The sequence below is a fragment of the Manacus vitellinus genome, unplaced genomic scaffold, assembly GCF_001715985.3.
Source record: "Manacus vitellinus isolate BGI_N305 unplaced genomic scaffold, ASM171598v3 scaffold_55_pilon, whole genome shotgun sequence".
Lineage (NCBI taxonomy): Eukaryota > Metazoa > Chordata > Aves > Passeriformes > Pipridae > Manacus > Manacus vitellinus.
The window spans coordinates 1,073,562-1,091,985 of NW_021940651.1; the positions used below are offsets into that span (position 1 = coordinate 1,073,562).

An 18,424-nucleotide genomic window follows, 5' to 3' on the forward strand; every position below is an offset into this window, starting at 1 on the left:
GGGAGAAGTGGCCAAAGCTTTATATCTACACTGACTCGTGGATGGTAGCCAATGCTCTGTGGGGATGGTTGGACAGATGGAAGAAGGCCAATTGGAAACGTGGGGGAAAACCCATCTGGGCTGCTGATACGTGGCAAGACATCACTACCCGAACAGAGAAGCTCACTGTGAGGGTCTGCCACGTAGATGCCCATGTGCGCAAAGGCCGAGCCAATGAGGAGCATCGCAACAATGAACAGGCAGACCGAGCTGCACGAGTCAAGGTGTCACAGGTGGACTTGGACTGGCAGCACAAAGGAGATGCCACCCATAGATGGGCCCGAGACCGAGGGGTGGACTTAACCAAGGACATTATTTTCCAGGTTATCCATGACTGTGAGACCTGCGCTGCCATTAAACAGGCCAAGAGACTCAAGCCACTATGGTATGGTGGACGTTGGATTAAGTACAGGTATGGGGAGGCCTGGCAAGTCGATTACATCACACTGTCACAAACCCGCCAGGGTAAGCGCTATGTGCTTACTATGGTGGAAGCCACCACTGGATGGCTTCCAGTGGTGAAACTGGAAATAATCCCGTTTCGTTCAGACTTCTTTCAGTTTTTTTCTGTGGTTTGTTTTTTCCCTCGCTTGGGGAGTGTAGGAGGGGGAAGGAGACAGCCTGGACTTGGTGGAAGAGGCAGGCCAAACTGATACAGTGCTAGAAAAGTAGAGAGTTTCTGTGAGTAGCAGGAAAAGTTTTTACATGCTCTGCATTAACTATGAAGCTCTTTTCTTTTGTCACTACTTACAGCTTAACAGTCAGAGCTCTAGCACTCCATAAAGGTTGGTAAGCATACAGTCCCTTAAGTAAAAATACCCTCAGAATAAATAAGTCCAGAAAGTTGACAACTTACAACAACTGTGGAAACTTTCTTGAGACAAAGTATATTTTTAGAAGGGTCAGATGCAAAAAAGTCCTAGGGAACTGCTAGGCACATGGATGGATTTATTGGGTCATAGGTGCCCTGTGGAAAACACAAATTTTACCTGATTGGAAAAAGAAGAGAATATCAGAACAGTGTAGTATGTTTCCACAGACCTAACCAGAGTGATTGAATCAAATTAACTTTGTAGAGAAGGAAATTTCACACAAATACAGACAGAACTTAATTTTGAATGGAAATAATAAATTAAAAAAAATTAAGTGCAACAATTTTAGACATATCTCTCAATTTAGTTTTTGTCCTTCTGTAGCCTTCATTTTCTTTGGTTTTTGTTCACATGATGATGCCAAGATGACATCTCAGGTCAGACAAAATCCAACAAATTTCTATCAAAACTCCTAGTAATACATGGATTATACACATCAAATTGTTTCACTTTTAAAAGTTTAGTTGAAGTATTATCAGAATATGACAGAAAGCATCCCAAGAGCAGTTTTACTTGTGAAACATGCTAGTTGCTAATAGTGATTCATCAATAAAGTCAAAAGTCAAGCACATGTAGTTACTATGTATTTTATCTATACAGAGTAAAAAAGCCATCATGAATCTATGCTGTTTTCTCTGTGATATATTGCATAAGGTTCATTCCATGCTGGGGAAAAAAGAATGAAATTGGTCGCAGGAAAGACATAAGCAGACAAAATCTGTTGGCTAACGGTGGAAAAATACAGTCTAGTAATTTATTTTAACATAGGAAGCAGATAATCTGCTTCATGCAACAAAGCTGTGTTGATTAACAGTAGAGGAGGATGTTGTACTCCAAGACAAAAATACTGCCTTTTCAAGCAGAAGAGTGATGGAAAATTTGTTTGTTTTCCTGTTACTCTTTGGTGATAGGACAGCAATGTGGGAAGTTTAAAATCACATCTGTTTATGCTAGATGAAGCAACAAAATATGAAAGTGATGTGACAGCTTTTGCCACTTTTCTTGTAGCTGTTGTCAAGCAAGTTAGAATGAATCTCAGGTTGCTGAATATGTGCCTATTTGATCCTGAGTTGAAGAAATTAAGTGATCAACCTTTTGAGCTGTTAAATCCATCTCCAGTTCACATTAATTATGCCATAGGTGTGTACTGTATATAATTGCTCTAGATATTTCTGACAGTTGTAAGATTTTTTTACATTTTAAAGAGCATTTTCCAAAGGATGTTTCTGAGCTGTTTTTGCTTAGTGAGAGCCTTCACACTTTCAACTGAGTTTTTCTGAAATTCCTAAGACTGACAATAGTGCTTTCCTCTTCCTCAACTATTGCTTTAACTTCTCTTTTCAAATAGACCACTGGTATTTTGGTTTGGCTATAATTATTTTTTGGATAAAAATAAAATTCTGTTTGTGTGGAATGTTTAGAGCATGATTCAACACAGTAAACCAGTCAGAACACAAAGAGCCACACCTATAACCAGCATCCACTTCCCTCTGGCTGGATAACTACATAAGGATTCAGAAAAAAACCTGGGATTCACCTGGATTTTCAGGATGGTCATAGTATTACTCAGAGACTTCAGATAAGAAGTAGCCAAGCTACAGAAAGGATTTTCTGAGACTGCCTGGCACGGCTTTGTACATTCATGGTAAGGCAGGAAAGAGAAACGGCAGTCTTTTCAGAGAAACAGTTAGTTCCCAAAGGGCAAACAGATATGGTACTCACTTTAATGGACCTTTCATGACTGTCCATCATTGTATGTTATTTGAGTCATAGATGCAGATAGCCTGTAATTTACACTGCCACAAATAAAAGATAGCTAATATATTTGAAATCATAGTTGGTGAATAACTCACTAGCACATTTCTAGAAATTTTGCAGTTGGTGATTAGCAACCTATTGGAAGATAATTATCTATTATATTTGAAGTATACTGTAAAATCCAAGAGTCATTTAGAAATAAACAGTAATAATTTCTAAGTTGTATCTATAGTGTTTCCCAATTATTTTTGTAATTATTATGACCTCCTTTCCTGGACACAGCTCTACTGTTTCCTGATAATGCATTATTTACCTTTGCCTTATCTCTGGAGCTGGCAAAGTTACACAGTGAAGCAGGTTCCCTTAAGTTGGCAATAAGTAGCAGTGATGGCAGGCCCACTTTTGTAAAGACAAAAACTAACATATTCCGGGAAGTCTTTCCCCTCACAAAAACTTGATCATTTCCGAACACTGCTTGGCTATCTGTAGAAGTACCTTAGGAATTTTGCTTAATCAACTGTGCTGGGCTGTTTTCTCAGCTGGTGAAATAACGAGTCTTTTCAAAACCAGAGAGGTATCACCACAGAGTGAATTGCTGCAACAAATACAGTGAAGTAAGGCCAAGTAAAAAAACCACTCAGATATCACTGAGGTTGTGCCAAAACCTTAGAGGTGTTATACTGCAGGAGAATCACACTTGCTAGAGCAACTAAAGAAATGAAGCAGACAGTCTATCTAAGCCCACTACCGCTGCTGTGCTTCTGGGAGTCAGCTATGCCAGTAGGAAAACTGAGGCAAAGATACTTTGATGTCAGTGCTGACAATGAAAGAACAAAGAATTATGATGAAAATCAGATAAACTCTATTAAAAAATTAAATTAAATTAAATTTTATGCAAACAGTTTGAAAGTCATAACAGGAATAGTCTGATAGGTTATCAAGGAATCATTCATAGAAAAAGTTATTTAACTGGGTCTAAGCAGAGTTATAAAGTTCATGTAAGGGGCTCTGAGGTCAAAAGAACTGGCCTACATTTTTTTTTCTTGAAATGAAATCCATGTACAGGAATATATACAACACTTCACAAAGCTACGACATTTTGAAACTAAGAGAATGTCTACATGTCTAAAGCATAGAGTATGAATCTTGAAAATATTTAATATATTAAAATTAGATCTGTTTTTCTAACTGTATAAGACCTGTTTTAAAAGTCCAAGACATTCATGTATGTGGTTAGACTTGTGTCTACTTACATTAATCAAAATTCTCAAATTTTCTCTCAGTGCAGTATTTTGGTCACATCATTGTAAGTATTAACATCAATATAAATATCATGAAGACATAATTAAACTTTACATAAAAGAAATGTGAAGGCACTTTCAGAACTAGTAACTTTATAAGGGAATTATAACGTATTTTATTTAAAAATCATGATTACATAAATTTTTAACTATGATGATCAGAAAAAGTTTCATTTAATTAAAAAAATTCTGTATGCCTTTGGAAATCAGAATAATTATTTAGTGTGTTTAGAAGCTGAGTGTTTTTCAGTCAAATATGCATGAGTATTACTCAATAATAATAATAAAACATAGAATAGTTTGGGTTGGAAGGGACCTTAAAGATCATCTAGTTCCAAGCCCCCTGCTATGGCAAGGACATCTCTCACCAGGTTGCTCAGAGCACCATCCAGCCTGGCCTTGAACACTCCCAGGGTTGGGGTATCCATGACTTCTCTGGGCAACCTTGTTGGGTGCCTCACCACCCTCACAGTAAAGATTTATTTCTAACATCTAACCTAAGCCAACTCTCTTTCAGTTTGAAGTCATTCTCCATTGTCCTATCATTACAGCTCCTGATGAAGAGTCCCTCTCCAGCCTCATTGTAGGCCTCTTTCAGATATTGGAAGGCTGCTATGAGGTCTCCACACAAACCTCCTCTTCTCCAGGCTGAACATCCCTGTCCTTCCTTCTCAGCCTGTCTTCATAGGAGAGGTGCTCTAGTCCCCTTACTAACTTTATGGTCTCCTCTGGACTTGTTCCAAGAGTTTCATGTCCTTTTTATGTTGAGCACACCACAACTGTGAGCTGTACTCCAGGTGGAGTCTCACAAGAGCAGACTAGAGGGAGAGAATCACCTCCCTTGACCTTCTGATGCAGTCCAGGATTCTATTGGCTTTCTGGGCTACAAGCACATACTGCTGGCTCATGCTGAGTTTTTCATCAACCATCACTCCCAAGTTCTTCTCCACAGGGCTATTCTCAATCACTTCTACATCCAATCTGTAGGTGTGTCTAGGATTGCCCCAACCCAGCTGTTGCTGGCTTTGTTGAACTTCATGAGGTTTGCATTGGCCCACCTCTCAAGCCTATCAAGGTCTCTGTGGATGGCATTCCTTCACTTCAGCATGTTGATCACACCACAGAGCTTGGTATCATCAGGGAACTTGTTGAGAGTGCAGTCGATATCACTGTCCATGTTGCTGACAAAGATCTTGAACAGTATTGGCCCCACCATCGATCCCTGAGGGACACCACTTGTCACTGGTCTCCATGTGGACAATGAGCTGCTGACTGCATAGACTAAGAGATAATAACAGACTAGTATATTCTCTACCAAAGTAAAAACTGTAACAAACCAAAAAGAAATGTATTCCTTCAGTGGCCACAGCAGCATTCTCACATTAAACTAACAATCAGATCAGATCACAAAATCGTGGTTGTTAGCTGATTCAATAATAGATTTAAAAATGAGAATACTTTATAATGTGTTCAGATTTAGCCTGTAACTTGTACATGAATGAGTCATTTCATATTTTTATTCTCATTCTTGGCTAGGGTGATAGTGATAAAAGATTTTTCTGTAAGATCAAATATGGAAGAATGTAGGATATATGTTTTCTAATTAAATAAATAACTTTTTTTTTTAAACTAGAGTGGGCTTATTTTTGTTTCAAATTCAACATATTTTTGGTCATCTGTTGCTCATAACATTGATTGTCATTCCTCTTGGCATCATACCTGCCGAAGTCAGTTCATATTAGTGTCAGAGATGATGTATAAGGAAGAAAAAAATGTGTCTGCATTTAAGCTACTGAGGCTCAGGAGGAAGGAATACAATATTAAATCAGAAGATACCTGAATTCATCTAGAGAAATCCCATCTTGTCCCTGCTACGTGGCTAGCCTTCTGTTTCTATGTCTCTGAAGAGTTAATGAATGAATCAGGGTAGGAGGGAACAGCAGGTGTTTATTTAGAAGGTAAATATGCCATTATGTAGCTCGTGATCCAGCAACCACTATGTGAGTATACAAAGACTGGGGATGGCTGTGATGGACTGTGACAAACAGCACAGGGACATGCTGATTGATCTGCAAGCCCAGTGGAGAAGTCAGTCAATACCAGAAAAATTCATGAAGTGTTTCTTTCTGCCAGTTTGGCTGACATGCCATTGATGCATGCTGGAGAGCTAATGTCATTAGCCAAGCTGTACAGCAGCATCTGCCACTTCCACAGACTCATTAGTGACACCCATGGGTAAGATGGCATTTGTTTTATGTAGCTGATGACAAACCGATCAGTGGTTTCTCAGCAATCATCAGTAGTTTCTCAGGAATCTTGCAAAGACAAAGAAATGTGTTCTCACACAGCAGTATGGTCTCATTCTTGCACATTAAACATGCATTGACCTGGTTTACTTTCAGATGTGATTGTCAAGCTTCCATTCCTCAATCACTGATTTATGCAGCAGAGTTCACACAATGCAGTTTCTATATGTAATAGTTACAATCTCCTTTTCTCTCTGCTTGTCTGTGTGCACCAACCTATAGAACAATTTCCTGAAATTCAGCTATTTATTTGCTCAATATGAAATGAAATCTGATACATAATAACATAGGAAATGAAACTATACATAATGCTGTAGGAGTGAAAACAGCAGAAAACCAAGACGAAAAAAATCTAGCAGCGATAAGCAACACGCCTACCTTAATTAAACTCCTACGATTAATCCTTGCATTTTCTTCCTTAATAGAATTGATTAATTCAGGAACTAACCCTGATTTCAAGAAACCCACCAGAGAAAACTCTAACTGACTGCCAAAACAGAATCTAGTCCACTGTTTTTCCACCTGTTTTTTCATAGTATATAAACCTGAATTTAATCACACATACTAGAAGAACAAAATGTGAGATTGCATGATTTTCACAGCAGGTAAGAAAACTACATCTCTCTAATAACAAGATGCTTTAGAGGAAGTCCATAAAAATCAATCTCACAGTAGTCTTTCCAGGACAAAAAACCAGGGGTTTTCAGTCCCAGATTCTAATTCCCCTGGAGACTGAACTCCCAACATTTCCATAAAAACTCACAGACTCATCAAGTTAAGACCAAAAACCTGATTTCCATAAAAATTCACAGTCAAGTTAAGAACAAAAACCTAATTGCAGGTATGAAATTCAAGATGACCTCTTTGTCCACGGTTACATTAATCTCAGTCACTTGTCAGTTAAAACTTGCAAGCATGTAGCTTTGACAGCTTAAAAATCTGATATAAAGACATCACTTAAAAACCTGACCAATACTTTCAGAATTGGATATTATAATTTTCCCCCTAAAGGTCAAATCCCTGAATTAAACTTATTTGAACAGAATCTCACAGGATAAAGGTGCAAAAATCTGCATCCCAAATTCTCTAGCTGAGATAAAGGGCAATAAAATTTTTCTTGGCCTGTTAAATGTGTTATGGCAGATAACTTTCAAGGTAAGTTTCATTTGATGTGGAAAAGGTTGAACAAATAGAATGCGTTTAAACAACAATTATGGACTTTCAAGACTCCTACTGAGGTCACAAAACATTCTTCAGTAGATCAAAAGGCTCCGTTCAGTAACTGGTTGAGGAGGAAAGGTGTGACTATAGATGCACCTGTTGGAAAACCACTATCACCACCTCATCACATGCTGGGAGTCAAGATACTACCATTACACTGCTGTGCCTTCAGGAGTGTTTGAAGAGCTTTTAGAAATAAGAAATACCAATATTGCCTCTGCTTTCACAATAGAACAGAACAGTTGTTAAATTACAAAAATGGATCACAGAATAAGCTAGAATTTGTGAAGCTTACCTTCCTACGATGAGATGGCACAATAAAATATGTTTCAATATTATGCTTCTTCAAGAAACTATTCCTTTCATGACCATATCCTGGTTCTACCTCATAGTCCCCATTTAGGCACTCTAAGGTGGTCTTTGTAATGTGAACTTTCCTAGAGAGAAAAATCAGACGTTGTTTAAAGTAAAGATACAACATGAGCAAGTTGCTAGTGAAATATGTTCCTGTGCAGAAGTTCGTAAAGAGGTCAAGTTACATGCGAAACCACATTTGATGTAAAAAAAAAAAAGTTTTGTCTTTTCAGCCAATTAGAGCATAGAAAAATTTCTATTACATGTATTTTCTAAACTCGGGCAAACTGAACAGAAAGATAACCATTGACTGTCCAAACATTTGCAGATTTTCTGATTTGTAGGAAGTCTGCATATCATCTTCTATATTGTGTGGTTTTCTTAAGTATTTACCTCACTAGCTGCTTGGAAAAACATCCTGCTGTTTCAAACTTGTGAATTAGCACTCCAAATTTCTCTTGTGTATAAAGGAGAAACTTCTTTTTCCATTTCACTTTACATCTCTGACTTGTATCATTTACTCACTCTGTTTTGTAGGTGGCTTTCTAATTCACTTTGTTTTGGCAACACAGCCATCTTTGACACTATTTGTGAGTTTTCTTATCCTGAAAAAGTCTTCCCATTTTCTCCCAAAAGACTCCTTACATTTGAAATGTCTTCAGAGAAGATATCCAAAAGGATTTTACTGCTTTCCTCTAATGAACATGTGTTCAGATGTTTTTCACTGGAAAACCTTACAGTAACGAACATGTAAAATACACTGCCAAAATTATCTAAATCAGATATATGCAACAAACAGATATTCACTCATTGTTACCACAAAAATCAAGAGGTTCCATTGTCCTCCTGTTCAGCAAATCATGATCTTGTAAAAATGCAACAGAGAATGGTAGGTCCAAGTCCAAATGTGAGTTACACACAGAAGACCACCCATGCATCTTTGTGAAGGTGCACTGTGTGCATTTAAATTGTGTTCAAGGCTGTACAAGTACTTAAAATTCCAGGACATGCCCCATGGGTTGGCTGCAAGTTTACATGCTACTGTATCATTTACAAACACATCCTTAATATTTGAGTTTTCTTTTTTATAGCACTAGTGTTGGAAATCTTGCCATGTAAAAGGAGTAAGGCACCTCCCTGGCCCCCTATAAGTGCAGAGGTGCAAGGGTAAAAATTTCCTGGAATAGCTACAGGGTTTTACTTTTGTAATAGGAAATGATGCAAGTTTAGCATTCCTACATTCTGTTGCATCTTTCCTACTCTTTATATTTGGCAGCTTCTAATAAGGATTTTGCTTGGAAATGTTTTGCTTCTAATCTAACCTATTACTTACGTAAATATCAAGATTGTTTGGAGACTTCCACAGGATAAATCACATAATACATTGATTGCTCTTGACAAACACAATCCTTCTTATCAATAACAATTACATGCAAATGCCACAAAGTAGGAAATAAATTCTTCACCCATACAGGTTTCTATTTCTTTTTCTACGGTTCTTTTTCGGACTTACCCAGGCAGTCCTCCAGCTTCCATTACATTAGCTAAAGTCACATCATTTGACCAGACATCATATTGCCATTTTCGGAGACCCAGGACCCCACAAAGCACCCTGCCTGTATGCAATCCAACTCTCATGTTGAGATCAACCTCTGTGGCTTCGGCAACAGATCTGGAATGGAGAGCATCAGAATCTTAAAGTTTAGACAATTATACTTCTCTCGATTTTCTTTTTCTCTCCTTCTCCCAAAGGTAGCATATATATGTATATAAATGACCGAAAAGACAGGATCTTTTAAAACCACGAATGATATGTTCAGGTACTGAACTCTTCCTTCACTAGTTTCAAAGCCATAGTTGTAATTCCAACAAAATATCTTTTATATTTTTTAATATATTCTTATATTTCAATTACTGTTGAACCAAAATCTCAGTATTTCTAAATTTCTTGATCGTCTCTGTAAGAAAAGAGGTATGAAGAGAAGATAGCTAAGAAGGTCAATGTACAAGCAATTCTTGCCAATCTACTATGTTCTATGTGGTTCAATTACCCAGTTATGGGAGTACAGGAGAAAGAAAATGATGAAAGCAGTAAATCAGTGCAAGAACAGCAGATGAAGAGTGATTATAAACACTAATATCTTTCCAAAGCTCCTGCAAGAGTGGCAAAGAAAGCACTTTTAACTATGGTCTTGTACCTGTAAATTAAATCTAATGTTCAGAGATTTTCCTTGTCTAGCTGGAAAAGGAGGAATTAATCAACAAAGTCATTATTAAAAGCATTTTTGTTTTTTGCTGCCACAATAAGGAAGCATTCTTCATTTCCATAAATGATTGACATGCTATAACTTGCATCCTGGATGGACTTGTGAACACTGAAAATGTACCTTGAGGATAATAGTCTTATACATTACACGTGGAGATAACACTGTAAATAGATCTTTTCAGCTCTTTCTGTTACAAAAAACACCTAGCATTCCACAGTTCAGTTGTAGTCCTAAAAGAGATAATATCAGTGAATAAAGGAAACTGTCTAATCAGCATAAGACTTGATTTTCAGTAGGTTTTCTTAATTTGAATTTTCCAATGCATTTAATAGAAGACCTTAAACTGAGACTCTACCTATAATTTTCCTTTGATGTTCATTGACCACTTTTTTTTTTAAGTATCATCCACTTATGCTGGATTTGGCAAAGATGTCTTTAGAAAGACTTTTCAACTATTTCAGGAGTTGTACTTATTTAAATACAATTAACAGAAAGGTCATCATATGTCAAGACGTGGGATGTGCAGCACAAGATACCTGGCCTCAATTTAAATAAGAAAGTGCTGCATCTATGAAGTGCTGAAGTATATACCATGTCAGCCATCACTAATGTGAGTAACATGGAGATCTCTTTTGTCCCCATAGGAGACATAACACATTTTTCAGTCATATTTTATGCAACAGCCCAGAAAGGCTTATGCACAGCTTTCTGAAAGATTAAATATTTCCTTGTCCTATTTCTACTCACTGCAAGTCAGCTTTCCTTTATTCAATATCTGTTCCCAGTCAAGCCTCAAATATGACTCCAAGGAGTCTTAAAAGGATTCTAGTGTTACAGGACTTTGTTGTGCACACTATCTGTTTGACACGGCATTGAGGAAATGAATGTATCCCTTGACCTTTGTATCTTCACCCGTGCGTGTGTATTGCGTCATTAACAGATTGATCTTACACCAAGACCATACCCTGCAAGCCAAAGCCCTTCAGGACTACACCTTGCTTGTCTGTTCTCCTGCATAACTAAGTACCTATGTAATTATCTTAATTAATGAACCTGCAAGTGTGTGAATTTCTCTGTTCACAAATGAGCAGGGTTTTTTTTTTGTTGGTTCCCCCCATTTCTCCCCCATTTAAAAAAGTATATGAAACCTTAGACTAAACATAAGCAGAAAGATAGTGAAATTCAGGCACTGGTAAAGTCCACTCCAGACTTTTAACATTGCTTTGTCCCAGCTGGCTTGACTGAGTGGGGGAAATTTAATCTGCTTTTAGAAATTTGAATAGAGTAACAAAAAGTACATGGCAAGAAATTAGAAGAGAAATACAACATAGCTGACCATATTCCTTGTTAAATAAGCTGAACTGTGTAATGCATCAATGAACCATAAAGCAGAATCTGAAAACCCTTCATGTTTTGAATAAAAGATTTCCCAAAGTAGTCACTTAGTAAAAAATCTAAATTGAGAATGCATTTCTACATCTTCCCCAGAAGCTACAATGTGTTTCAGGGATGCTTTCACCATTATCAAATTTGAGTAGGAAAAAAGCTCATGAACATTACATTTTTTGAATTTATCTTGAAGACCTGTGTGACTTTTATGCAGACAAATTTCCATGAATATACCTCACTGAACTATCAAAAATGAGAAATATTATGTAATATATAAAGAATAGATTTCACATATAAATTCAGAGCAGTACCATGATCATATTCCCAAACACCAACATTTCTGAAATAAAATCACAAAAATGTCCAATGAAGCATTTTAAATTATAAATACATTTCTGAAAAAATACCAGCACTTCACAAACAAGCCATGAATAGGAAAAAGAAGTTTCTCAAATAAATTATTCATTATGACTTATTTTCTCATAGATTCATGGACAATATACTCAAAAGTTTTCCAAATGTTAACACAAAAGCAGACCCAGAAACACATGGAAATCAAAAAACTGTTTCTTTTTAAACCAGATGTGTGTAGAGTCTATGTGAGTGACTAATAAGACAACCATCTACCCTGACAGTTCAAGTATCCTACAAAGCCTTTAAATTTTAGTTCTCTCCTTAGCTACAAATATTTCATGTGCTGCTACAAGCCATCAAAGTAATTTAAATCATCTGCAGAACAGCTCCAGACCTATGCTCCTGAGCATTTGAAGGGGGAGAAAATAAGCCCTGCATCCCATTTCTTATAATTATTTAGGGCTTTTCTTTAGGACTAAAAATATCTGCATAGAAATAGATGTTCCTGTTTTAAGGTATAGATATGATTTTTGTTCAATTACATACACTTTCACGGAGTGTTGCTCAGCTGCAGCATGGCAGCAGAGCACTAGGGCAGAGAGTCTGGGCTGTGAAGGGCTGCTAGAGATGCAAGCTGGCTAGGCTTTCACCACCAGTAGACAGCTTCCTGCATTGCTAGAAAGGCAGCTGCTGGTTCTCCCAGAACTCAAGGTCAATTTACTCCTGCCAGTTTAAAATTTTCCAGGTCTGGGACCTCTGGAGGACATGGGGAAAAGCTTCAATGGTGTTGACATCAGGAAAGTTAATGTTTCTGTCTCCTTCCTCATACAAAATATCACCCAGGGAAACTTGATATTTCCATTCAAATTCCTCAAGCTGGCTACTGTAGTTCCTCTCCCTTCCCCAGTGCCCTTGGTCATCTGATGACCAAGCCCATAAGAAGAAGACAGTTCGAGCATCAGCTTCTCTAATGACCACTGCAACCAATCAGCAACACAATGTGCAGGTGCGAAATAAGCCCAACTTCCATATGTGAGGTCTTACATGACAACTGGTGGAGTCATTCATATTAGGTGGAGTCATCTGTATGGGATAAAATCACCTATATGACACAGAGAAAAGCTGATAAACTCCACTGGGAGTTCTCAAGAAGCAAGGGTTCACAGACACTTTCTTTCAGACCTCTTCAAAGGCCACATGCAGCAGAAATGTTCAATCAGAAGGCAGATGAGACTTATTCTAAAGGAATACTCCCTCTTCTCTCCACTGTAATACATGTAGGTTAAACTAAAGCAGTCAGTAGCAGCTGCTGTGTTCTACAGATATGCTCCTATCATGCCATGCAAGTGCTACTGTACACATAGCCAGTGATGCAGCTAGAGGTGCAACCTAGTAAGACATCAAGGGAAGAACTAGCATGAAAAGAAATTGTCACATTCCTACGTGACAATAGGAATGATTACTGGATCCCATTAAAGTTTTGAGAAGTTCATGAATGTTAACCCCAGTATTTTGACCCAGTCCAAAATCTAGTATTTATATCCTGTTCACCCAGATTCTCTCCTTATTTCCAACTGGAAACATCACAGATCAGTTTTTTTCCTGTGGTGTTATTGAATGCATTTGAATTACTCCCTCATTTCATCATGTTTCATCTCCTAAGAGGAATTTCTGCACTGAACTGAAGAATTGTTTAATATAATTTATATTCATTGATGAAGTGCTCTGTAAGGAAAGATAAACTATAATTAAGAATGTGGAAATCTGTCCCCATAACACTAGCTTAAACAAAAATTCTAGACAGTTTTTGGAGGAGAGAGAGAGGGAAGAGCTTGATTAGGTGGGCAAAGCAATCAGCTATCAAATATATCTATTCAGAAGGTAAAACATGGTAGCACATAAGACTGGAACCTTCAAATGTGGCAATCAATTTAAATAAGGTGAAGAGAGTGCTTGGCCTAGCACACTGTCCATAGCCAAGGTTAGGACAACATCTGCCATGTTAGACCAATACCTGACATATTAGAGGCTCTAATGTATAAGTTACTGACAAAAACCTGACAGTTGAAACTCATATAGTGAAAGCAACATTGGTGGTATGAAACATGTAACTCTGCTTACTGCCTTGGTGGTTTAAGTGACTCTAAAATGGAAAAAACACCTGGCCTGTACTGAGGCACTGACACAATGGGCAGAAGAAATTCTTTTGGAATTGAAAGAGAAGGTAGTACTATCTGTTTTATTGGGTTTTTAAGAAAAAAGAAGGTTGTCCCATAATGATTCTGGTCTGACCTTAACTGTGCCCTTGAAAAACACACTTTGAAGACGGCAGATAAATTGTGACAATTTTATGGTTTTTTTAATACTTCGGAAATTATGTTCTCAGATGATACTCACAGCACTATATTGCGGGATACTTTAATAACAGTTATACAGCATATGAAGTGAATGGAATGTATCAATTTAAATAAACACATTATAACATTCAACTCAGTCCAATCACAGAACCATGAACCAGGAACCAGAAGTTTCTATTTTTTGATTTCACAGAAAAAACCTACATCTTGGTGGTACGTATCTTATAATGCTTCTGAAAGTCATATAAGTATCCATATACTACTGAAAGAATACACATATTCTTTTGGGATTTTATAGCATCATAGACTACCATAAATTATAGATTCATAGATTACAAAGTATTTTACCAATTTTACAATGTTTACAAACATGATGAACTTTCATTGAATGAGGGAGAATATGGATTCATTTACGCAACTCTTCACACTGAGAGGTATTTTTATAATATGTTTACCAAATGAAAAGGACAAGTGAGGAGCTTCTGACTGAAGTAGGAAAGCAACATTTTATTTTCTATTGGTTTGATTATTAGCTTTTGTTTATCAGTCCCATGAGATGCAAAGTCACTTTTTTTTTTTAACTTCCCCCTTTCATCCAGAGTTGGATACCAGCTGGTAGTCTTCTTGATATTATAATAGAAACACATGGATTGAGCTAGAAATGAGAAATAGCCTTTGATTGCTTTAAGTACTTCTTCCTTTTTTGTAGGCTTTCAAGCCCTCTACAAAGAAACATCAATGAATCCACAAAAGTTTAAGAAAGAAGATAAAATGTCCCAAATAAAAATTGCATAATTTGAATTCATAAGTTTTATGACTGCTTATTTTATTTTTTCATTATTTATTTATTTTTTTTTTTTAAATTGAGATTACACTATGTTCTGTTCACCTTCACAGAGAAGGCAGATCCTTTCTGTGTACAAAGGATAAGCTCAGGGATTAAGTGAGGGGAAGAAGAACCTTGAGCCAATTCCACATTCCCAGCAGTCCAGATGACAAAAGAGAGCAAGAATACCTGGCTAATTTCAGCAGTGGTCAAACACTTTCCAGTGCAGAACAAGCTAAGGCTCCTGATGGGAAACACCTGTACGAGCTCATTTCTAACATAGTAGCACTGTGCTGAACAGTATTTAATTATACACAGAAATTAATACAGATGTGCACTCCCTCCTATAGCCTCCCTATAAAGCACATACACACAAATGCCCACAAACACAGAGCAATACAGCAGTGAAGAAAATTTCCATCTGTATCCGTTCCCTCCTGTGCAATGAAATAGATATCCAGCTCTCACTAAAAGCTTATTCACAGTTCTCTAACATTCATATTTTTTGCCTTGGCAAAAAAATGATCAATGCAGAGCTCTCAACCATAAAAAAAGTCTTCTGAGCAGCAAAGTGAATTTCACGTTATATTTCTGAAAAGCAGAATAAATGAAAGGTTTAAACACAACATACAAAAAGGAGATATCAGTAAGCTAAGTTTTTGAGACTACAAACACATATACAACAAGCATACGTCAGGACTGGTTTCGAGTTTACATACTGGTGCGCAAAATCAGCTATGTTTATCACTGCAAAACAAGAAATTTTACTCCTTTCTTTGTGGCAATTAGAAATAGGCATATTTTGTTATTTCCCAGTATCTTTCTGCCACCTGATCAGTATGTGTATGTGCCTCTACATACTCATCCTTTTGCATTTACTCCTTACAGTCATTAAATGGAGTGGAAAATCAATGTCTAGAATGACCCTCCCTAAAATCAGTATCCTGTGACCTGAATGCAACAGTGTGAATTGCCAGGTGGGCAGCGCTAGCAGAAACTGCTGTTTTTCTAATAACACACTTCCTGAACGCCACATAGAAGTTGTTGCTGCACTCCTGTCTGGATTCACCATGCATGGTACTTACGTGATGGTGTCAATCATATCCAGTCCCATTTCAACACAGCAATGGGCATGATCTGTTTTGGGCTGGGTCAATCCTGATACACAGTAGTAACAGTCCCCTAGGATTTTTATTCTTCTGCAATGATTTTCCTTTCATAAAAACAGAATGGGAAAAGTTTTACTGTTCATATAAATATTCCAATATTAACAGGGTAATATCTTCTCTAATACTATGCAATCATTGTGGTCAAATGAAGTAATTGGCAGTTCATGAAATCTGGGTTCCCTGTACCCAACAGCTGACATATACATATTGTTTATTTATTTATAAATAGACGCATATATACTGGACATCATCATCCCTGCATTGTTCAACACACATGGGGGTTAACACTGCTTAAAACCATAGTTCCGAACGAATATTATTGCCTTGCCCACATGCTGGGTCAGTATGAATTCAAGATTTGCAATGAGAATTCATTTCTCTATGAACCCGAACCAAAGGACAGAAACCAAACCACTACTGAAATGTTTGCACTCTGGGAGGCTTTTGTTTCAAATTCAGTTCAAATTTAACAGGAAAGATTATGTATTTATCTGTAAAGGTACACACATTTGTACAGTACCTATTCATAAATCACAATTTACAATACACTATGATTAGTATGACAGACTTGCAGATCAGAAGCTACAGTCACTTTGCATTACCATTAAATTTATCTCATGTTTGCATGAAATTTAATTTCTACAGCCAAAGATATCTGGCTAAATCTCTCCCATTTTAAAAAACCAATCATGACATGTGATGATTGCCACATCAGTCTGAGCAGAAAGTTCATTTCTAAACAGAGAGCACATAACAAAATGCCTTTAAGAAAGCAGTACCTTTAACTAATAAATTATGAGGAGACACGAAGAGATGATTTCTTTTGTAACTAGTAACTTCTACCCATTTAGACTTCGGCACAGAAAAGTAAATAAACTTATTAAATAAATCCCACTTAGTGGGACTATGCCAGTAAGCACCATGCAAAATTAACTATAATGAATATGATGGAAGGGGATCAAAAGAAATTTGATGCCTTCCCCAGCAGTGTTCTATACAGGCTTGACTTCAGTAACATAGAAAGGGGAAAAAAAAGAGTGGTGGTGATAACGGAATTTAAAATTTCTGGAAAAAAAATACCTAATCATAGAATTATACTTGTTCAGTTTCTCATACAGGCACATATTCTCATCTGGTTTCCTGCCTACAATAATTAAAGCCTTTCTGAGTTAACCACACTCTCCACATCATTATCCATACTCCAGCTCAGAAGCAATGGTTATGCCTACAGTATTCTTTTCCTCTCTGATTACACACTCTTCCAGCAGCAGGCATTCACATCTCTCTTTGTTGTAATGGTACGGAGTATTGAACAAATACTATATAATGTGAATTACCTCTGTTTACACATGGAAGAAGTCATGCTACCACTGTTTGGGACAATTGGTTTGTCTACTTCTTTTTATAAATTAGGCAACAAATTCAGATCTCAAATCAAAGAAGAGAGCTGTCTTTATGGGTATGCTTAAATAGTAGAAAAGGCTTTTCCAATAGTGACTACTTAACATTTCTTCTGCTGTACAGTAGGATTTTAAATATAACCCTAATTATCATTGCTAATACATATTTCAATGAATACAAGCATATTTTAAAAGGATTATCACCAGGGCCTTAAGAGTATTTCCACAGCCTACAGTTAAAAAGTGCTTCACCAATTTTTCACAGATTTTTTTGAGATCCTTGGCTGAATGGTATTATGTAAGTAAAATAATTATTGATGCACACAAAGTAATACGCAGATCTCAAAATCTATCTTGACACAATTAGAATAGTCCTTCTAATTAAAGTTTTTTGGACAGAAATCACTATGTTTTTTAATAGAAACTAAAAAGTTTTTCACTAGATAGCACTAATTTATACTGTCAAAATAAGCCTTTTTTTGGGGGGGGCAAATCTTAAATCAGTAGAGGGTACTCAGTAGTTAAAGCTGAAGCCTGCTTTCCAAAATAAATTCAATTTTGGCCCACACTTTAAAATCCTCTATAAGGCCCTTTTCATCTTCACATTTGGTATGTATGATTTGTGGCCCGGTAATGTCTATTTGACCCATAGGAAAGCTATTCATAAAAACCATTTCAGTAACCTGGGGTGAACAATACATACGTGTTAATCAATCAGTGATTTCTCCTAATGGTGTCTATCTCCCACATGGCTCATTTCTAACAACTTGGTAAAAGCCTGGTAGGCAGTTTAAGAAAAAAAAAAACAAAA

The 18,424-nt window shown here is 36.9% G+C and overlaps 1 protein-coding gene across 1 annotated transcript in view; it reads right to left on the reverse strand.

Annotated features, from left to right (window-relative positions):
* ADCY1 (adenylate cyclase 1) overlaps positions 1-18,424 on the reverse strand; it is a 164,847-nt gene that overhangs the window by 43,132 nt on the left and 103,291 nt on the right. The window contains exons 5-7 of the mRNA XM_008920697.3: positions 16,130-16,257; positions 9,365-9,523; positions 7,793-7,934 (exon numbers count right to left, since the gene is read on the reverse strand). Coding sequence (XP_008918945.1) covers positions 7,793-7,934; positions 9,365-9,523; positions 16,130-16,257 — 429 coding nt within the window. The remainder of the gene's footprint in view (positions 1-7,792; positions 7,935-9,364; positions 9,524-16,129; positions 16,258-18,424) is intronic.